The sequence below is a fragment of the Lepisosteus platostomus genome, chromosome 18, assembly GCF_059453375.1.
Source record: "Lepisosteus platostomus isolate fLepPlt1 chromosome 18, fLepPlt1.hap1, whole genome shotgun sequence".
Taxonomy (NCBI): domain Eukaryota; kingdom Metazoa; phylum Chordata; class Actinopteri; order Semionotiformes; family Lepisosteidae; genus Lepisosteus; species Lepisosteus platostomus.
The window spans coordinates 13,389,439-13,412,066 of NC_142628.1; the positions used below are offsets into that span (position 1 = coordinate 13,389,439).

The following is a 22,628-nucleotide window of genomic DNA, read 5'->3' on the forward strand; positions in this document are numbered from 1 at the left end:
AACTAGAGCCACAACCTGGAACTGAAGGCCAATCGCCCCGTGCAGAAAGCCTAAAAGCAGCAGGGACAAATCACTTGCCCTCTGCGTTCTCCTGGTCTGCATTCAGACAGAAAGACGGGGTCAGGATTTTCTGTGCTCAAACACGTTGATCTGGTAGCAGCCCCAGTCGAGTTCAGTCACGCAATGAAAAAACGGAAAATGCAAAATTAAACAAACGTGGCACCAGCTGGATTCCAATAACCTTAAAAAAAAACGTTTTCCTGCAGCTCAAGCGGTGACAGCCATTTCCTTCAGGGTTTTTTCAACCACACTGCATGGGACTTAACTGGCTCCATTTTACAGTACAAGTCAATCTTCCAAAAAATGTGTCCAAGAAACACAATGGTATGAATGCACATGTGGTCCTTTCGGTTATTCAAATAATTGAATTCTTGCAAAAGATAAAAAAATGTAACCCAACAAAATCACAATTCTGTCGAATTTCTCTGATGGCTGAAGAACACACTGACCTTTCTTTCAGCAAAATTAAAATTCTGCTAATGTCTTGCAAGGCAGTCTTACCTGCCTGACACTTATTTTATTAAAAAAGAAGGGGATTTCTGCAAGTCCAATTTCAACAAATCGTACGACGTGCTTTTTCCCCCCCATCCCCTTCAATTCATCAGGATAAATTTCAAAGTCGTTTTAATTCTCAGCAGGAAGCCTCATGTCTTCAGTGTAACAGGACTGCACCACAAAGCTCGGGACGTGAGCTGCAGCACATTACTCACTTCCAAACAGGCCATGTGCTCATTTAAACCACCAGGCAGGTCACCCTCCGCCCTGCCACTCAAGATCCAATTCCCACAAAGTATAACCATTCCCACAAAAAGACAGGGAAAGAGACCATTCCCGGTGCGGTTGATAAATCTACCGAGATCAAACGAAAACAAGGTCCGCACTGTTTAAGACCTCAGACTCCGCACTTAAAATGCAAACTCTTTCACAAAAGGAATGTGGACCAGTTAGTTACATTAAAAAAAGCTCCTGCCCACTCCAGAAAGCCTCAAGACAACCCTTTACTGCCAGAAATGTGAGGTTAACACAAAATGTTCACAATACAGTTCATGCTTTTATACATTAGATACAGTTGCACAAATCCCAGTACAGTCTGATTATATACTGCTTGGTTATATGGTTGTACACTGCTTACTCACTGACAATGAGAAAAGGCTGGATGAGTACTTACACAGGACTAGCGTTTAGATTACAGTGATCCACCATCATCTCAGGCAGGAAATCCAGTTTGAAAGAACTCATTTTTCTCAACACCAAAACCCACTCTCAAACAAAACCGAACACTCTTCTCAAGTCTAAAAAAATATATATTTACGAAGCAGCAACCCTTAATGCTGATCTACAGTAAGGGGGGGAGAAAATGCACAGCCAAAAAAAAAATAGAGACTAAAAACCCACAATCTGTACGATCACTCCCAACACTTTCAGATTAAAAACTTGCATAAAGGAAAACATGGAGGCGAATGGGAGAAAAAAACAACAACAAAAAAACAAGTGCAAGACACAACAGTAAACTTCGGACTGGGAGGACAAAACCTCCCTTCCCAAATTTGTAGCAGATTATCAGGGGGATGCCAGCCTTAAAATGCGGTTTCGCACGAGTCTACAAAGGAAAGTGCTGATGTGCTTTAGTCTTTTTGTGAGCGTTTCTACCACCGAAGCAATACTGATGCATCACGTGTCAGATTGATGTTGATAAGAGCGTGTGACATCCCAGAATGAATGAAGACTGTGAGGGGTTTGATAATCCTGTGCTAATGCTCCGCGCCACAGACAATCACACAGCCATCAGCAGAGCCCTGTTGTTCTTCATCGGGGCTGGGCTGTGGGACAGTGGGGTCACATGGCACTGGTCATGCTGAGGCACTGACTGCCAAAGGACATTCACCACACAGGCAAAAAAAAATTAAAATGTTGCTGACCTGTGTACACATCCTGGGATTAATTTTATTTCTTTTTATACCTGATGCTTTTCTATGGCTTTTATTTCTGACAAAAACAGCCTAGACCACTGCCTAAACTTACCTTTTTATGTGCAATTTCTTTAAAAGAAAATGTTAAAATTCAGATGGAAGAATGAGACATAGAACTACTCTCAGCAGCTTCCTACAAACTTGCAATGCTTTAGTTGGCAGCATCTACTTCTGAACACACACAATTCTTCTGTACAGTGTAAGTGGACGATTCAAACAATCATGGACCACATTCCATGAGCTACAACTGTGGCAGTGCTGTGCTTTTAAGGGATTCTGATTCTTAATGGTATAAACGTGACAGGTTTAAGGGTCAAAGATCAAAGACTTTGAAAAAGCAAATTCCAGAGAAACTGAACATTTCCGCCTTTGGGGCGGGAACTACAATTTTTAAAATTGAGATATTTTGTTCAAAGTCCTTCTAAAAAGGACTCAATAGGAAACTCAGGAACCTACTGATGTGAGAGTAGCCCATCAAACTGCAATAGAATGTACAGTAGAAAGCCGCTGTCTGATTGCCAACAGATCAACACCAGTCATGATTCTGTATTCAATCAAACGGCACAGTTTTGTCCAAGAAGGACTTGTGGTTTAAATTTGCTTTTCAGGGCAGTGCATTTCTGCAACTGTCCGTTAAATTGTTCCGATACCTACACAGGCCCCTCACAGAAAACCTTAATAGTGTGTGTTAGCTGCCTGTCTCAACTGGTTTCAGTCTTACACCTTCTTCAAGGTGGCAGCCTGACTACACCCATGTGCCATCTTCTCGAAACGCTCTGGTGATCGGGTCATTCAGAAAGCAGAGTGTGGATCATCTCCAGCAGCAGCGGCCTCAGGTTCAGCAATTGCATAGATGCAGGGACACTTAACATCAGGGCAGTTCTATGAGTTATGTGCTACTTTTTTCAGCCAATATACATGTCAAATTTGTCTGTAAAATCGCAAACCTTTGTAATAGGTGACAAGCGACCCCTGTAGCACTAAAAAAATTGCCTGTCATTTGCTACGGCCTGTGCAGAGAAAAGGGGCAGACAGGCAGAGATTTAATAAAAGACATGGAAAAAACTTTAATCTCATCAGGCAACAGACAGCCCAACAACCTTTTGGCTCATTTTAAGGGACGCTTGTCTGCATTAAACATTTGAAAAGGGTGAACTGTATGAAGAATAAATAAAACAGGTTTCATTACACCTTTTCCCTTTACAGGTCTGCTGTTACTCTTCATTCCCTGTTATTCTTATTCTCCAAACTCCCTCCACAGATCGGTGTAAAGAAAACACGCAAGCTCAGCAGTCAGACAAAAGAAAACACACACACACACACACACACCCCAAGGAAAATCCAAATACGGGGCAAATGCAGAAGAACATTTACAGTATCTCAAGGGGAAGTTGAGAAATAAAATTAAAGCAAACCGACATGGGGTGCGCTAAGCTGCAGGCCTGCTGGGATTTGAACCCGAGTCCCCTGCGCCGCCAAGTCAGGAGCAGGTGGCGATAATCCCGATGTAGCCCACCCCAGACCATGCCACGGCGGTAAGGCGCCGCCTTCCTGGGCCACCCAGGGGGCCCTGGGACAGGAGGCCGGGAGGTGAAAGTGTGGTGGAGAGACGAAGCTGGTTCTTACCCCCCCAGGGCAGGGACCTCCAGGGCAGTATGGGTAAGCTCACACTGTGGCTGCCCGTGCTGCTCCGTGGACAGATACAGGACGTCAGGGTCGACGCTATCCATCCAGTGCCTTTGACAATCACTACAAAAACATATAATATCACGAAACAGCAATTAAGACTTAAAACAATTAAAACAACAGAAGGCACTTTTTTTAAAAACAAAACTTCACAAGGCAGGCTTCCTAACTCATGTCAATCACACTTCTGATCTCCTGCTCTATATGTACACCGTGTCTGTGGGAATGTATAGGTGTTTAAGTGATGTGAGATGGCTATGGCGTGGGTCCAACCCAATAAACATCAGCTGCGCGCGCTTCATTTTTTCCGGAGGCGAATTATCCGGCGCGCCGGGGCCGACGACGAGCGCGAGGGCCCGGGCTCCAAAAACAGACAGGTCAGCGCGAAAAGCCCGACGCGCCCTCCAGCTGCCGCGACATTGGCCGAATCACAAAGGACCGTGGGGGTAAAAAACAAAAAATCCCCCCTGGGACGTCTTATCCGACACCTCACCCATTCTTCAACTCGAGACGCGTGGAGACAGGCTCCAGTTCACACGCGACGCCCCCCTTTACGCCTTTTCAGGGCGCCTTACACGGAAAGAGGCTTGCGTTTCAGAACAAGAGCTCTCCGACCGCACGGTTTGGGAACGCCGGACCGTAAACGGGCCGAGCCCACAACGCGAGGCCCGTGTGGTGAAAAGCCGACGACACCCCCCGCCCGTCATCATCATCACACTAGTGAAAACACTTCCCCTTCTCACTTTCTGGAAAGAACCAGAAACTTCTGCGCTGCTTCACAGCACGCAGCTTGTGCAAATGAACACAGGGGCCTGTGAGCAGGCAGGACAGAACAACAACAACGACGACGAAAAAGACTAGGGTCCCCTCTGTAGCTCGTAAACTCCTGCCACGGGTTTTGGCCTGGCAGTTGCCAATCTGCTCAAACAGGAACGGCCCCCCACTGCATTCTGGAGCCCGGGCAGGGCACGTCGCACTTTGGGCTGGTTTCCAGAACGTTAGCCGGAGACCCTGCCTTGGGGGGAAAAACATGTCCTGCTGTACCGCAGGCCCTGCAGGGGCCGGAGGCGGTCATCTGTTAAAGAGCTCAAGCGACGCTCGCTGAAGAACGGAACCGGAGCGCCCCTCTTCGTTTTCGAGGCGCCATCAAGGCATCAGCACACAGCTCTACTTGGCCACAGCGGAGTCTGCGACTGCGAACACGGCCATTAAAGACATACACATTTTATAAGCTCACTTCACTTAAGTTTGCTAAACACACAAGTCAGCAACTTAACCAACAGCCTCGCGTCCCGTCTAGGAAGCGCCGAGCAGATCGACAGCTGGAACTCTCCCTGCCAATGCTGCCTGACTGCAAGCGGGCTAAACTACAATAAAACTTCAGGAAGTAAAGGATTTGGAAGGTTTTCAGGGTGACAGATTGTTGACTCTCTGCGATTAACTGGTATTCTCGGGGGTCTGCGTGTCGCCCCTAGTGGGCAAGGCTGAGCAATCGCACAGAGCTGGCAGATGTGTCAGTTTGTAGAGATGCCAAATGCCCTGGGTTGCTCCAAGACTGCTCAGTGCCGGGGAACAGTTTTTCTGTACAACCAGCAGGTGGCATAACCCTCAGAGCATAACCCTTTAAACAGAGTGCATTAAGCTACACATCATTACTTTTGTGCAAATGCATTAGGAAGAGACTAAAATAAGATGTATAAGCTAGTAAAAAAAAAACACTTAATCTTGTTAACCTTTGGAATGCCTTGTTTTCATGCTAAAAAATTAAAGGTTCTGTAGACCTACACCTTGGTCTTACTCATTTCTCACCAAAACCTTAAGTCATTAAAGATGTTTGCCATTTTAATGCAGCACAGATCCTGGCTGCACAAGATCAGTTCAAATGGCTCAGACAGGCTGGGGGACAACGCAAAACAGATGAGAGTCACATGTTAGGGAAGCAGCACCGGACACTCATTAAGAGAGGGGGGAAAAAAAAAACACTGTTTCACTCGTTGTCGCAAAGCCTGAAAGCTGCAGCACTTCAGGGCATTGGCGGATCCTGGCGCACTGCACTTCCCAAAAGATCCTGGAGGCATCTTACTTGATGCAAAGCGTCTCTGAAGATCATTGAAATATTTACTCGTCAAACCTGTTTAATCGGCAGCGAAGCCCGGTCCTGCTTCATTAAACATGCTGCTAGCGTGTAGCAGCAAAGCTGCAGGGGGTTGAGGTGCTTCTCCAGGCAGCTGGTGCTCATGAAGTCACCACCCTTTTACTTGCGATGCCTCATTTCTGCCTCTCAAACCGGGCTTCCATCCCGAAGGCATTTAAAGCATACATCCGCACCCACACAGCGGAGCTGGAGAAGCTTCGCGTCTGTCGTTCCTCCTTCAAAATACCACAGGCTCGGCAGCTCGCGCTGTGTGCGAGGTTTTAAACCCCATTCCTCTAAGGGAAGATCGTTGAGCACCTCCCGAGTGCTGGACAGAACTGCTGACCAAACTTCCAGCGAGTCTCCATCCGTGTTTAAATAAAGCCAAGTCATCTGAGGGCTGATGGTAAGAGGCAAGGAAAACAACACTTCCAATAAACAACTCTAAGCTGCAGGATGGGAAAGAATTAGATGAAGATAACGATAACCAACTGGCGCTGTGGTCACGATGTTACAAGCCCGACACAGATTCCTTTCAGGAAACATCCACTGGGACCCCCAGATAAACCTCATTAGTGAATTCAATACCCTTTTTAACAAGACAGCTGTGAAGCAAAGGCATGTGTTATTGTTACATGTGAAGAAAGGGAATTTTATTTTTTTTTAAAGAATATCTGGGTTTGCAAGGCTCCTCGCTGAGGCAGCTATTATTCAGCTCAAAAGCATTTTCAGATTCAGTGCTTCGGGCTGTGAGGGGCCATTTGTCAAAGAACTTGCAGCGAGGGGAAAAAAAACCCTGCTCTCCAAAACCTGCGGATTTGGCAGGGGGGCTCACCGTAGTTTGCTACAGAATCTTATTTACTTCATTTATCGGGGGGGAAAAAAATAACTAAGTTGGGAGAAAGCAGTACCTTGAATTTCTCAAAGTAAGTTCAGCCTGATTGGGTGACCTGGAGCCCCACAGCTCCACGCAAGAGGAACAGCTGTGTCCCAAACTAGGGAGCGATCACCACAGGAGTGAGCAAGCGGAACAGAAGGGGGGAAAAACAAAGCAATATAAATGCCTACCGTGACTTTAGCTTTCCAAATAAAACAATTAGGTTTTATTGCTTTTATGAACTTAGCACTCGCTGCAGCAACACGGCATTAATCATTTGCACACCAAGGTGGGAAAAACAACAACTCATCTGCATCTGTAATATCCGTAACACAAAAATACCTGCCACAATGAGCTACGACTGTCTCACAGTATCCCCTCAGTTCTGGGATTATTTTTAAATTGAAGAGAAATATAAAACTACCTTGCTTGTATTGGATATCAAGGCCTAGAAACTGCTTACGGAGCGCCTGTAAAAGGTAAGAACCCATACCTTTGCCAGCATGTCAAGAGAGGACAGAATTCAGCCAACGCAGCTCTTGATCAAACCTGATCCATAAATCACGAAGGTACACGCCTGGCTATTAATGAAGGCCTCAACACGTACGTACACCAGCACCAGGTTCATCAAAAAGGCACACACCCCCTAGACAAACTGGGATCACTGTGCTGGTATTTGACCAAGTTCCAACCGACAGCCACGGAAACAGATGTTTATCAGAAACAAATAATTTCTGCGCTTCATTGACATGCTTTGCTAGCCCACTTAGTGCTTAATTCCTCTTTTTTTTTTTTTACCAGACTTCATTGAACAGTTACAAGCTTATGTGAACAAACGTGAATTTGGAAAGATCTTTCAGATGTTGCACCTGTGAACTGGAAAGACGCTGCACAACATTAAAAGAGTAACTTTGAAGTTATCGAGTTAATCACAATCTTCCAAAGCCAAGAGGTGCCTTAACATAACTGTCAAACGCAGCAGCAGCTCTCCGAGTCAGAGGGGGTACAAAAAAAGGGCGAGATTATCTATAAACTGGCTATGGCTGAAAGAAGACTGACACAGAAACACTTATCTGTGCAGCGTACCATCAATTAAATCAAATGAACGCTTGAAAAAAGTCCCTTACAACAAAAATAATACAGACTGATGATAAACCTTCCCAATACTATTCCTACAGGCTCTACAACAGGAGCATCTTGTTTCACCTTAAAAAAATCACTAGAATTTAAGACCCAGTCGGGTATATTTTTATATCCTAGTATGATCCAATGAAGGCCTCTTCCCTTCTGTGTACTAGTACTCCATCTGTAATGCACTCAAACATGGCAAAATCACACGGGCAGGGGTATTTTCAGACGTGAAAAGGCTACTAAGTACTCCATATTCTCTTGGCAACTGAATTTTTGTAACACTACTGGAGAAACTAGAGCAGCACTGTAAACAACGTACACAAATTACAGCTAACAAGCACCAGGGCAATGAAAGCACAACCATCAGTGCAACAGAATCCTCCTGTCTGCTCTGCTCGTCTCTGGCAAAACCCACAGATCGTTACGCTGAGCAGTGTTATTTCTCCTGTTCAGGCAGAGTAATATGCCCTACTTAAGGTGGACGTAACCTTGAGTTCTCCTCTTCTCCTGCACCTCTCTTCAATACACACAGCTCATCTGGGCTCAGAGCTACTCCGCTCTCTCGCCAATCCTGTCCTCTAACAGAAACCAGCATCCAGGCCATTCACATGCTGAGGAGGAGGAGGTCGGCGCAAGAAGGTGGCATTCTTATAGTAACACAGCTGGAAGGAAAGGCAGTAGAGGTCAGAAAACACTGGAGCCTCCAGAGATCAGGTAAGGAGGCAGGTTTAATTAAAACCACACCACAGAGAGGTACATCGGAGGGAGTGGAAAACACACCTAACCTGCACAGCAAGTACAGCACACGAACTCCGAAACCGTTTTCAGCTACACTTCTGAGAACCGCCACCCACTTTTGCAGGGGGTGGGGGTGGGGGGTTCCTTCACTGCATCTTCATGCATGAACCGGAGATAACAGCAGTTGCCCTTCATAAAAGGGGCCGGCCTGCCCATTCCCCTGACAGCGCCGTGCAGTTGCCACAGTTGCGGCGGCAGGCGTTTGTGCCCCCGCGGGCATCGAGACCAAGTACCCCTCCCGGCCCAGTGCATGCAAATACCAGGTCCACGCGAGAAGGCTCACCATTTTCAATACGGCCTTCACCGCATGGGTGCAGCTGAAAGCAGGAAGAGAAAATGCTAAACGAAACCACGTACAGTAACACGCCAAGAACAACTTTCACAGGAACCCATTTTGCAGCCTCCTGTGCAGCCTTCGCAGCTTAACGGCATCACCCAGCTTAAACGTGACAAACAGACCGAAAAGGCCCTTACACTGGGAGGGATATGCAAGAGGGGCCCATCTAGATGCCTCGGCTGCTGGTAACCTGGTGATCCGAGTCGTCCCTTGAAAGAAACGAGTATCGGCTTCATCGTCATGGTTAGCTAGGGATACCGTTTCAGATTTCCATAAGTCTTTTTAAAAAAAGTTACTAAAGGACAAGGGGTCAAAGCGTATGGTTTCTAGACTGCATCCCTCTCTCCATGTTTGATGCGCCTCTTGGATCAACGCAAACGTTTAAAAAAAAAAATCTGCGTCCCGAGTGTTTCCGCACATTCAAGTGTCTGCATCCTTCTACGCTGCAGGCAAGAGGCCCTGCTCCTGCTCGACGAGATCAGAGCACAGGACAGATCGAACGCCCCACTTGTGTTTGGGCAGACGTTAAGGGTAGATGTGCAAAACCCTAACTCGGTGTTAAAGACGAGAAGTTCACAGGAGATCCAGTGTTACTAAAAAGGTTTCCTTCCCAGAAAGGAAGCAAACAAGTCACATTGAGGTACTAAAACAAATGCATCGTAGCCTTCATATCAGCTACTTTTAGTAGCTCGCATACAGCACAGGCAAAAATATATATTCCTCTTAATTTTAAGCGTGCTGGAAAAGAATCTAAGTGTTATTTTTGGCTACTGTGAAGTGCACCCTGAAGCAGGGCAGACGCTGCGAGAGGGAAAGTGGTCTCGAGCAGGGAAGTTTCAGAGTAGACAAGAAAGCCATCTTACATTTCAGATGCTGCACACATACCACCTTCACAAACTGCGAAACGCGAAATTGAAACCTCTGATGGTTTTCATTGCAGTTTTGATTTTTTTGGGACAGGGGCAAGAGAGCATTGCGACTAAGGGCAATATATTAAAACACACCAACCAAAACAGATGAATGGTTGTACATTTTTTAAACTTCCAAGTTTATTAAAAACAACGTTTTTTGGACATCTTAAGGTGAATCTGCCGTCCGGTCAATATTCTATTAAGTATTTCTTCAAGCAACATGTCAGTCCTCCAGTAAAGTGCATCTGTGCTCAGCAGTGTTCAAGCCAAGCCATAAGCCTGCAGTTCTATACATCAAGTGTCTGTGGCTTTAATGAATAGTAATTTAGTGAGCAATGAAACCAGTAGCTCCCATGCGATGGTCCAGAAGTTTATACTCAAAACTGTTCGTCTTTGTATTGATGTTACAGACAAGAGGTATCAAGAGGCAACAGCAGCACCAGCTGACTGGGATTGCAACCAATTTTTCTGACACCCCCTCCTCCAATACAGAAAGGAGAAAGGTGTTCTTGTGCTGGAGATCGCCAACTACAGATTCATAAGTAAAATTATCCCTCACCAGCTTTCGTACATAAAACACGCGTATCTCGCCACGAAACCTACTGCATTTCACATCGCCCATTTCTGACAGGATGCAATATAAATTATTGATATATACGCAGTCAGGGCAGTGCACAGGGAAAGCTAACAGCTCTCCACTGGTGTCTCGCATGATTAACGGCTACAAGCAACATCTACACCAACAACGTGCATGAAAACAGGAAAATATCTTATTCCCCACGAACTTGAACTGTCCTCCTCGACAGCGACCAGCTGTCTCTCTAACGCTTAGGCTAGCCAGCGCCCTGGATCACATGGTGCCCGAGCCCGGCAGAGGCCTGCTGCTGAACCGGAATGCCTTCTCCTCCCTTGGCTCAGCTGGACCGAGGCTCTCACTAGCGGGCAAATACAAAAGCAAGTGGAGCCCATTCGAAACCTACTGGTGCGGTGCTGCAATAAAAAAAGGTGGGGTTTTTTTTTTTGCAGTTCTTTACACACTCCGAAAAACAATATATAGGATGCCACCAACACCCATTACCCTCAAGATTCAATGAGCTTTCATGGCATTTGGTGGTGTGCAGCTCCGATCAATCAAACTACAAACTCAAACTACAGGCTGCACGCTTTGTTTTTTTTTCTTCCCAAGGACGCTGCGTGATTAAATGTTACATGCCAATCTCTCTCCTGTGACTGAAGATTATGGAAATTTTACACAAAGCGCACACTCCTACAATTCAGTCCTATGAGATATGAAAGAGTGGGGGGAGTATTTGAATCACTGATCGTTCAAAAGAATGAATGAACGGAATCCTGCTATTAAACAGTTAATTCAAAGCACAAGCTATGCTTCTCTTAAAAGAAAGAAAAGAGCCATTATTAGACTAGCAGGGAACAGTACAGACTAACAGGCAAGAATGTATTGTTCTTGGAATGCTGCTATTTTCCCTTCACAGAAAGTGATAGGAATTGTACACTGGCACACAGAACCATTGATAATTACAGCTCCACGCCAAGAGGTCTGAGCTTCTCTCTCCTTTCGCATTCGCTGTGTACCACACCCTAACATGACTGCCACTGGCATCACATATTTTGAATTGCAAATCACCTGGTGGTGATGGCTGGAGGTGTGTGTGGGGGGGGGATTCAGAGCCTATCCATCTGGCAGAAAACAGCAGGTTGCAAAAAAAAAAGTAAAATTCTGTACCGCAGTTTCGATAGAGGAAGAAAGTATACAAGCCTGTAACTCACAGCTGGGTTCGGTTTGAAGGATCCTAATTAGCTTTGCCCCCCACCAACCGCCCCCTGTCCAATACTGATTCATTGGCAAGACCAATTGAAAACTTATAATCTTCACAGCATGTACAGTTGCCATCTGTCTCTGTATACGCGTAAAAAAAACCACTACGCTGGACACACGTCTTCACAGCCAAGGCCTGGACGTCAGGGCACTAAAGGAGCAGCTGGCAGGACGCCAGGCTGAGCTGAGACAGCCTCCCTGCCCGTTTCTGTCCCGCGGAGCAGCACAGCGTCAGCACAGAGACGCCGATGAGCACCAGAGTGCACTGCTACAAGGGGGCGCCCGACCCGCTCGACAGAAAGACATCATGACAACTGCACCCTCCTGATCGCATGGACTTCTCAAATCTTTGAATTCTACCAAATTGTTTATAATACCAAATCCCATGCAACTAGTGATGGCAATAAAGCACTGAACTGGAACTGGGTGTGCGGCACACACCAGCACTTCCCCAATCCCTTCGCCTTGCAGCACACTTTAAATGCTCTGCATTTTTCACAGCACTCCCCAGAACTTACCCCCCCACCAACACAGCAAGAAATAACATTTAGTTTGCACTGAGGCACACAGGGCACAATTTGGAATTTCAACACGAGCTTAATCCAGCATAAGAAGAGTAGTTGGGGTGTGCCGATCAAAAACGGAGAGCGAAACACGAAGCTTACACTTTGCAAACAAGATCTCTTCTGCTTCAAGATGCACTAGTGCAGAGGATGGCCGAGACTTTGGGAAGCGGGGAACACCCCATCCCCCCCAAAATATTCAGAAGGCAAAGTGACCTAATATGACCTTTGACAAGCTGGTGTGGTCTTCCAGAACCTCACCAAGCCTGAGACAGGCGGGGAGCTGACCAGGGGTTGCAATGAGGACAATACAGAGAGGCATCCACAAGGGAGCACAACTAATCCACACGACCACCAGCGCGTTGGAAAGGACAGCAGGGTTATTAGCTTCAGTCAGGGTCAGCATTATTGCTTCCAGGGGCACCTTTTATGAAGACATTACATCAAATTAATGGCATAAACAAATGAAAATATTTTGTGAGCTATCGGATCAACCCAAACACACAAAGCCAGAGGGCTGTAATCTTCTTTAAAGGTCTTACCAAGACCTGCAATGCCTCAAGGGACATCTTCTGTGAATCAGAGATGAGACAAACGCTGGAAATATATAAGGTGGGGGGGGGGTCGTAGCAAAAAATGGTTTCATCTTGAATCACAAATGTCACAATACTTCTCTGGCACGGCATGACACAAAAATAGCACCTTTTGTCCAACCCTGAATGTTAACTTGCCACGCAAGGCTGAGCCACTCGCAAACACTCGCTTTGAAAATTCAAATAAGTTAGAAGACTGCCACACACACACACACACGCACACCCCTCCCCATCCCCATCCCCTCATCTAGTAATGCAGAAGCAAAAAAAAACACGGTTCAATGAGGCGAAATGAACTGTGACGTCCTGTTACAGCAGATAAAGTGGCAGTTTCACACCTGGCTGTTTGTCCACTGTATTCACAGACTTCCTGTGTGGCGCCTGAGGTTCAGGGCGAATCTTGCAGCCCTGCTGCGCCGCGGGCGGGAGGGGAGAGCTCATCTGCTGTCTCATCAGCTCGAGGGCCCGACCCTCCACCGGGGTCCCAGGACCCAGCTTCCTCGGCCCCCTGCCAACACACGGCAACGTCTCCCGAAGCGCGCGCCAAGCTAATGAACCGGAATTCAAGCCGTAAATCAACACGACCCACGGGCGAAGCTCGGGGACGGGTGGGCAGGGGCTGGCAGAACGAACGCCTCCGAGCGGAGAGGATACGGCACGTCCGGACCCGGAGCCAGGCCGGGGCACGGGCGAGGGGGAGCGGCCTCTCCGCGGCAGCTGGTAACGCCGTGTTCATGCGTCCATCAGGGGACAATACATCACCCCCCCCCGCCCAAGGACCACGCACATTGCGCCGCTTTACCGCGGACACAACAACGAACAGGCCGCGGACAATAGCGCGACAATCGGGCGCACGGGAGCCCGGCGGCTTGGGGCGGCAGCAGTCGCTCCCTTTGAAAGGAAGAAGAAAAGGCGCAGTTTAAGCAAGAAGGGAAATGACAAGGGGACAGCCTCACAGCTCTCTCTCTCTCTCTCGGAGATGAGCTTTTTTTTTAAAGAAAAACTGCACGGTCTGTCCAGGCCATAACCCTCAGACGACAACAAAAGCTCCCTTCTGGGGGCCCACCGCCACCTGGCCTCTCCCTGCAGGCGTGTCTGAGCGCAGCGTCTCCCCCGTTACAGGGCGGGCCGGCTTCGAAAAAGCACCCGGCGTCCGATTCGCAAAGCACCCGGCTCCGGGTGTAAACCAGTCGCCCTGCAGCGCGCCGCGCACAACTCCGGCGTGCTGCCTTAGTGCTCCGCTCGCCGCCCGTCACCCAGGTGGGGCACAGCCAAGTTCACCACGCGGCTTAAACCTCAGACCTGGCGTAACAAAAAAAAAAGTTTATAGTGTTTCCTTTTCTGTCATTATACACAAATCTGCCAGGGCTCGTTTACAAACCACACAGCTTTAGCCAAGCTCATTGAACCTTTTATGTGTTCTCGTAACTCTTTATGACCTTTTGCCTAGAAACAGTAACTCGGCTCCTGCTGCAGATGGAGACCGTCAAGACATCTCCAGTCCGAACACGTGCTCCTCCCGGCCCTCAAAACTCCACCACCTAGCCCCTCAACCTGCAGGCCCATAAAAATAACTGCAGAGGAACCCTGCGACGCCCTTCGATGCCCTAGGAAAAAGAGGGAACAGGCGAGGCATTCGCAAAATCTTTATTATTAAGGGGCAGGCCAGATTTCAATTCTGGTGTCAAACGGAGGCCCAGACAGACAAGAAATTCCCTTTGTAAAATAAAATAAAAACCACGAACAGGCCAATCAAGTCGGGCATCTTATAACTTTGGCAACATGTTGAAAAACGGCAAACCAGAGGTGGTAAGAGACAGATTACTGCATAGAACAGGATCAGCAGACTTTTATTTATTTAGAACAACCTCTTAGTGGTGTCGCACTACGGTGCAGAAGAGGCACTGCTCATGCCTTACTGTAAACAAGAGGCTTGAGTTTCAAGCAGTGGCAGGGAGAGACCCGGCTTGATTGCCAGGTTAACGCTGCATTATATCAGAATCCCTGGGCTGCTCGGCATCACGCGCGCTCGGGGCTGCTGCACGCGACGCGGCGGAAATCACCGCTTCTCCCGGGGCGCTCAGTGGCTTTTCAATGCGCTCTTGGCCAGCACAGCGCCAGGAGCGGCACCGCAGCAAGCATCTCGGCAAGCCAGGGCAAAACACGCACCCGCGCTCTCCCCAGGTGATGTATGGCTTAAATAAAATTCTCATCACATGTACCACAAAGCTTATTACCTGCCCTGAGTGTCCTCGGCCATGTTAAATGGCTCTATTAACACCGCATTCTGGAGACATCCGCTGTGCACACTGACCTTTCCGAATGCCGGGAGTCAGACATTTATCACAATCTCTTTGTAACTCCTTCCAGGACACTGCGCATTAAAGCAAGACAGGGACAACACAATCTGAAGGCCAGGGTACAAAAGTAACTTTCAAGTGCTCACCAACTTGCAAGTCCTAATATACGGGAGATCCTAGCATACCCTTCGAATAATTACGCGCTGCACTGGCAACACAAGGCGCAGAATTAAAAAAGAAACAAGGAGGAGATGTGAACCGTTTATATATATACACACACACACACACACATCTACACAGAGCGGAGATCAAGTGGAATGAAACTGCTACAGAAAATCTGTAAAGCATGAAGCAAACAGCTGTTCAGTCTATACACAGAATAAAAACAGGTGTGCAATACCAACAAAACGGGGCGATTTTTTTTTTTTAACGCCAAGGAAGGCAACAATTTTAAATTGAAAACAGCCTTAAAACAAAAAAATCTAACGGAGTACTGTTTAAATGCACTCACCCATTTTCACCGTCAACAACCAGGCCCCCCGAGACTCTGTCCACCTGATTAACATCACAATTGTCAGCGGAGGCTGTCATCACCAAACCCTTGCAGGAGATCGCAAAACAGAGGAGGGAGGGGGGGGTTATGAGAACACAGAAAGGCAACCACAGCTCCTCTAACGCACACAGCGCTCCCGTCGGTACTGGATATTGCCGCCGCTCGTTTCTTCTTTTACAGAAAAAAAAGGCGTCACATTAAAGGTTTAACCCCAGACATCCGACAACCGATGCCTCACTTGGTTTTTTTTGCGTTCGTTTCCTCTCGCTGGTGTGACTTTCCCTCCCCTCCCGAAAGCCGCTGCCGCCCAAAAAGCTGCCCCAGAGTTCCCCCCCCTCTCCCCGTCTGCTCGCTGCGACTGCTGATGCTTTTAACCTGCTCGGCGATGCTGCTATTGTCTGAAACTCTCCGCTCCAGCCCCAGTCTCGCAGCTGTGTCTACATCAGGACCCCGAGCGCAGGCGTCCACTGCACGCCTGAGTGGAGCTCGCAAAAACCAAAGAGCTACACCCCCCCACCCTCCTTCACCAGCCCCTCCCCCCCACACTCCTTTCACCGGCTTTCAAAAAACATTCAGGGGATATATAGATCAGCGGAGTTTGGGGTTCCTGGCAGCCAAAAGTGTTTCAAAAAGTGAGGGTCTAGCCATAGTAAAACTAAAACAGGATTATGTGATGGATACAAAAAAAGCCTATATGAACTTCCCCTTCACTCCTCTGAAATGTACAGGGAAATCTCAGAAGTCCACTAATGTTGCTAAATGGAACGAATAAATTACTGCAGAACAACATGATGAAGCTACCCAACGCCGCCGCTGTTGTCTCGTGCTCACCGAAAGGAGATTTTAATCGAGCCAAATTAAGCCAAATGTCTGGCAATCTGGAATCATTTAAGGGCTTCTGGATCACGGAGTTAATAGGCCGCTGTCTCGTTAGCACGCTATGCGATGTAAGCAATGGGACAGGCGGACCCGTTCCCCTGCTCGGATGAGCGAGTGTGATGGTGTTCATCCCGGGGCATTTCTGACTCTGTGATCAGAGCTGGGGTGGGCTTCAGCAAACAGTCAAGGTCACCCAGTTCCAACAGTGCATGTATTCTGTGCAGGCTTCAGATTTTCTGCATGGGTTAATATTAAAAAAAAATCCAACAAAAGACCCTGAATTTCTTCTGGAAAATGGATTGTTTCAGGGGGCAGAACAGTGGGGTTCTCGCAGAGCCAGGGCTCTGGGCTCAATCCCTTATCGGAGGTGCTGTCTGCGTGGAGTTTGCATGTTCTCCCGGCACTTATGAGTTTCCCCTAGGTGTTCCGGTTTAAACCCACAGCCCGAGGACGTGCAGGTAGGTTAACTGGCGTCTGGGAAAACTGGCACTGGTGTGAGCGTGCACGCTTTTGCGTCCCTGCGCCTGCCCTGCAATGGACTGGCGTCCCGTCCAGGATGTAACCCGCCCTGTGCCCACCGCTAGCTGGGATAGACTCCGGCTCCCTCGCGAGTCCGAACTGGATGAAGGGGTGAGAAAATGAATGAAAGGGCTGTTTCACGTTCAATGCAGAAGCAGACATTACAAAACGTTAAGCAATCTGCTTCGTCTTAAGGCAAATGTAAAACATTTTACCATCCGCTGATGGTTCTGCAAAGTAAGCCATTTAATTGTGCAATTAAACCCCACTTAATGGTTAAGCAAAGCTACCTGCAAAATGGAGAATGCAAAAGCAGCTACAGCTTATGACAAGGACGATCCATAACTAAACCATACCACACATCATGTGGAAAGGAACAGGAGACATGGATATGCTAGAGTTATAACCATAACCACAATCACACAAAATTATAGGGGCTGGAGACTTTCAACAAGCTTGTGGGTATGTAATTGTGATTTTATCTAAACTAACAAGTCATCACATCATTACTGGGCAAATAAAACATCACTGGCATTCAGTCTGTAGATTTCACCACAGATTTATGCCATGCAGAAGGGCACGCGCACCACAGAGCCACTGTTAAAAAAAAAAGATTTAAGAGGACTTTTAAACACTAATAGTCACATTCAAGAACATGCATGGAATAGAAGTTGCAGCTCTGCTCTGATCTTTTGAAACAATCACTTACAAAAAGAGAACTGCCGCGTTAAGGGCCCTTTATATGCATGCAATTTGAATACGGCATGGCTGTGTGCTCCACACAGGCAGAGCTGCCATGCAGTTCTGCATGAGGCCGCGCAGGGCTGGGGCTGAGCCGTATTAAATAATGCAGATCTCAAAGCTAGCGGATCTGCGGGAGAGAGTCTGGGGCACCAGCTGCACTGGGGGCTCCGATGGCAGCTTAAAGGGAGAACCGAGGAGGGAGAGAGGAGCTGGGAGGGGGGGGGAGAACAGAAACAGCAGAACAGGGCGACGCTCAGAAAATGAGGCTGCCTGACTGCGAGGTAAAGGAGCGGCACCTCTCTCTTCCCCCAGCCACTCCACGCTCTCCCATGAGATAATCTATGAGCTCAGAGCTGACCATACTTTTACTACTCCATAGTTTTCAAAAAGCACTGCGGAGGAACTGTGCAGTAAAAGAAAAGATCTCCCAAGGTGCCGGCTGGGAGCAGAGATTAGGGATAAGACGTGTGGGCCAGAGCACTATCCAGCCGTGACAGGGCTGCTCTAAGGGGGCAGCCGGCACGGGGGGCCTGGGTTTGAGGAGCCTCGACTTCACTCTCTGGGTGGCTGCTAGCGCGTGGCACCGCCTGCAACAGCGACATGTCTCCCACCTGCCCCTTTAACGCACAGCGGAACTTGCGACTTGCACAAGGGAGGCTCTCCTGGGCGGTGCGGGGGCTCTGTGGCTCAGGATCTGAGCCTGTGGCTGGGAGGTTGCCGGTTCGTATCCCGTGGCCGGCAGAGGAATCCTACTCCGTTGGGCCCCTGAGCAAGGCCCTTCACCCCAGCTGCTCCAGGGGCGCCGTATAAATGGCTGACCCTGCGCTCTGACCCCCAGCTTCTCTCCCTGTCTGTGCGTCTCATGGAGAGCAGGTTGGGGTATGCGAAAAGACAAATTCCTAACGCAAGAAATTGTAAATGGCCAATAAAGTGATCTTCTCTTGCCTTCTCTTCACAGTGTGCAAGTCGCTCGATCTGGTGGCAACGGCACAGGGTTCGAAACGGCAACGCACGGTGATCGACAATTCAGCATTTCCTCATTGGAAGCAAAAAAAGTAGGACAGCACTGCTGGATTAAAAAAAAAAAATCTATTTGTACATCTGTCACAGCCGTCTTCATCCATGACAGCGAAAGCTTTGTGAAAACACCGAGACTTTTTAACGAGGCTTCCAGTAACAGCAGCCTGATGAATCGCTTGTTCTGCTACATCATTCTGTCAAATTACCTATCGAACGCTTGCACTGGAGCTAAAAAAAAAAAAGTTGCAAGAAAGATTTCCAACCATTTTCCTAAAAAAAGACCCCCGATGCCAATACTCATCCCCGCAAAAGCCTAAGGCGGGAAAAAGATTCCCAGCTGACCAAACTTCCAATTGTTCAAGACACTCAGGCCTACAGGCTGCACTTAATTAATCTTAACTCCTATTGCACACAAATATTCATTTAATAATAGTCATTAGTTAAGTATTTTGGGTTAGTAAACATGAATTCACTACAAATTTATTTTTTTTAATTGTTTTATCCTTTTTTATTCCCCCTAAAATCTGCACAGGCTCTTGGCATCTATTGCCAACACCAAGTTCTGACAATATACTAAAAACAAAAGTTCTGTCAATGTTTTTAAAACTCACCTTAAAAATGTGTTTGATGGCCTTTAATCCTTAATATATTTCTGTTAACATCTCAACTATATCTGGTTTTACTGTATATTCTGTATACTTTGTTGTATAATTTATATAAAGTGCCTTGAGAAAGCCCTGTATCAAAAGGTGCCAATACAAAAATAAGTGATCTAGTCCACCCATATCAATTCCTCCCATATGCTACAGCAACAGAGTAAGATGCCTCAAACACCAATTCAACTTTATCACACTGAGTATTATGTGAATTATACCTGAGCTTCATAACCCAAGGACAGCCCAGAATTGTGAATGCAGAACACCTTAGCACGGTCTTATAAAAGAACAAGCCAACAGCATTTGAACAAGGTCACAGTGGGGAGCTCTTTATTAAGGTGACAACACTAGTTTAAAAGTCAAATTAGACTTCAATGAAGAACAAAAAAACTGGAAGTTAATTTCTTTTTAGGGGTGTGTTGTTGACCTCTTTTAAAAACTTAACTTTCAAGAATCACTAAGAAATTCAGAATACTTAACACTTGGTATAATACAAATATAATGCCTGTGCTTAAAACACAAATATCTGCCCTGTAATTTTGGGGAGAAGCTTAAGATTTGAATCAGGTTTCGCCCTTGATACTTCTCAGCTCATTATCAAACCCCTAAGTTGACAACCTTTAGCAACCCTGGATTTGAACTTGGCATTCCTCTGGTGGCACAGCCTGACACAGTGAACACCTCACTGTGCTGGCAGGGCTCCTGCTTCAGCTGATTCTTCCTCTAGCACCAGAGATCACTCACACATGCCTCCACCCTGCAGACCCCCACACAGATTCCCACATAAAACTAAAAACAAACTCGCATCAAAACCATGTTACACAACGTGATAATTACTAGAAGTACCGACTCACTTTCGGCCTGGCAGCTGCAGACTGGATGAAGGCTTCATGCTTTAATCTTCGCTGCCCTGAAAGTTTGCTTAAATTCTTCTTTGTTTGTAGATGATCAATCTCGGGGGCATTATTTCAGCCAAGGAAATATGTAAATGTCAGAACTCCTAAATTGCAGCCTACTTTCGAGTTCTTACAAAATATAGTTAATTTGAATTTAAACTAAAATTCTTACAAACAGCTCATTTAGATTGGGTTCACTGGTTTTGTCACAAGATAAGATTATTGGCCATATACAATTCCTTGCATTAGGAATTTGGCTTTTCAAGTTCCCCAGCTTGTTCTCCATGAGACACACAGACAGGGAGAGAAGCTGGGGGTCAGAGCACAGGGTCAGCCATTTATACAGCACCCCTGGAGCAGCTGGGGTTAAGGGCCTTGCTCAGGGGCCCAACAGAGTAGGATTCCTCTGCCGGCCGCAGGATACGAACCGGCAACCTTCCAGCCACAGGCGCAGATCCTGAGCCACAGAGCCACCACAAGTTACTTTCAATAATTAAAAAAACGTTTCAAGAAAACAGTTTCTAATGATAACTAGTGAGTTATATACTTATGTTTGTATCCAAATTGGTTTTGACATTCAGTACTTTCCCTGAAAAGTGGTGTATACAAAAAAGTTTGAACAGAATTACTAAGCTTTTAACCTTGGCTACAGGATAAGTGGTAAAAAAACAAACCTTACTATTTCCTATTCCAGAACACACTCGGACAATGTAACATTTCCGGCTCAAAAAGACCTTTCAATACCTCCTCCTCTTCGTCCTGCCAGGCCAATATCTGGTGCACTTAAGCTCTTGTGGCCCTGGAAGTGAGCTCCACCAGTGAGCAGCTCACAGACACACGAGGAGGCACAGGTCTGAATCTCACACCTGGCCTTCTGATATCCCAGTACCACTGCTTTTTTTTTTTACTGACAGCCTAACAGGGGCTGAATGCCCTCCGCTCGTTTTTATGGTCCTTATGTTGGCAACCGAGACGGCAGGGTTGCAGAACCCCCCGAGAACCGAGCTTTTCAGGTCACGCACAGAAAAGGCTTCCCAGCACAAGCAAGTGAGAGTGTTAACCTTGGATCAATAGGGGTCTAGCAGTCCAGCAGCGGAAAAGCTTTCGACTGTACCAACCAGCACTGCTCGCAGCTGAGCATGAGCATGGCCTTTAGAAGACAGCACCCTTCCCCGTCTGTCACTCGTAAAGAGCAACAGCGAGAGACTACACACCCTGCAAGGCCACGCTGCCTGGTGTGCCGCAGACCTTTCAGCCAGCTTCTGAGATGCTGACCAGACTGGCGTACAAAAGACAGCTTTTCTCCAGGCAGGAATACACTGCCACACTAACTGTACAATTATAGAAACATGTACCTACGCACTGCGCACCCTGCTTCGACACGGTTACCATGGCAATGGTTTGCAATCACTGTATATTTTAGGTGCCTTTCGATAAGACAGCTTGATTTCCACTCATCCCTTTTATTTTAAATACCTTTTAGAAGAGGGGTTCGAAAGAAAATCTAGGTTTAAATGAAAGATGCTTGCTTGGCTGCAGTTTCTCCAATGTCAGCCCTGCCGTGGGCAGATAAGCCAGAGGGTCAGCAAAGCTGTCTTCCCGCTGGAACCTCTGGGCTCCTCCTCTGGGCCGTTTCCTTCACCTCCTCAAGCTTGGTGGACGATTCTGAGGGGCCTGAACATACCGGGGCGTTTGGACGTTAACGACGCTTGGAGGGATCGCAAGTTTTTTTTTTTTAAAGGGGAACAGCAGCCCCAGTTTCTCTAAACGGTAATTGAATCTCGGTCACAAAGTAACTTCGCTGCCGGTATAGAGAAAGTCTACAAATCTCAAATCGAGCGCCAAACTGCGGACTGCGTGAAAGTACAGCACAGCCGTCACTGCTGTTGGTTGGCTGTTCTCGCCACGGGCGACTGCGGGCGTCCACAAGCGGCCTCTTTCCTACTCGCCGGGCACGGTAATGACTCGTTCGCCGGTACATCGCATCACATGAGTACAGGTTGTGCGGCAGACACTTCGCCGCAGAAATGTGATCTGCATGCAGAGCTAACAAGGAGTATTTGTTGGCAAAACCGCCTCGGAGTCAAGAGCAGTATTTCCATTGGATTAAAAGAGCTGGATTCACAAGCCTGCTTGTTTACAGTGTCATAGAGCTGCTTCACAA

At 47.3% G+C, this 22,628-nt stretch overlaps 1 protein-coding gene across 15 annotated transcripts in view; it reads right to left on the minus strand.

The window, feature by feature from the left end:
* The window catches only part of celf1 (cugbp, Elav-like family member 1), a 57,874-nt gene that overhangs the window by 22,331 nt on the left and 12,915 nt on the right, over positions 1-22,628 (minus strand). For 7 of the 15 annotated variants that reach the window (XM_088611476.1, XM_088611480.1, XM_088611479.1 and 4 more), the window contains 2 exons: positions 15,709-15,797; positions 3,657-3,779 (listed from right to left, as the gene is read on the minus strand). The exons of 2 other annotated variants lie outside the window; for them this stretch is intronic. In XM_088611476.1, the coding sequence (XP_088467602.1) occupies positions 3,657-3,779; positions 15,709-15,788 (203 nt within the window). In that variant the 5' untranslated portion in view covers positions 15,789-15,797. Of the gene's footprint in view, positions 1-1,228; positions 1,598-3,656; positions 3,780-15,708; positions 15,798-22,628 lie in introns of those variants that run through there. 6 more of the 15 variants (XM_088611485.1, XM_088611484.1, XM_088611483.1 and 3 more) reach the window with 4 other exon arrangements.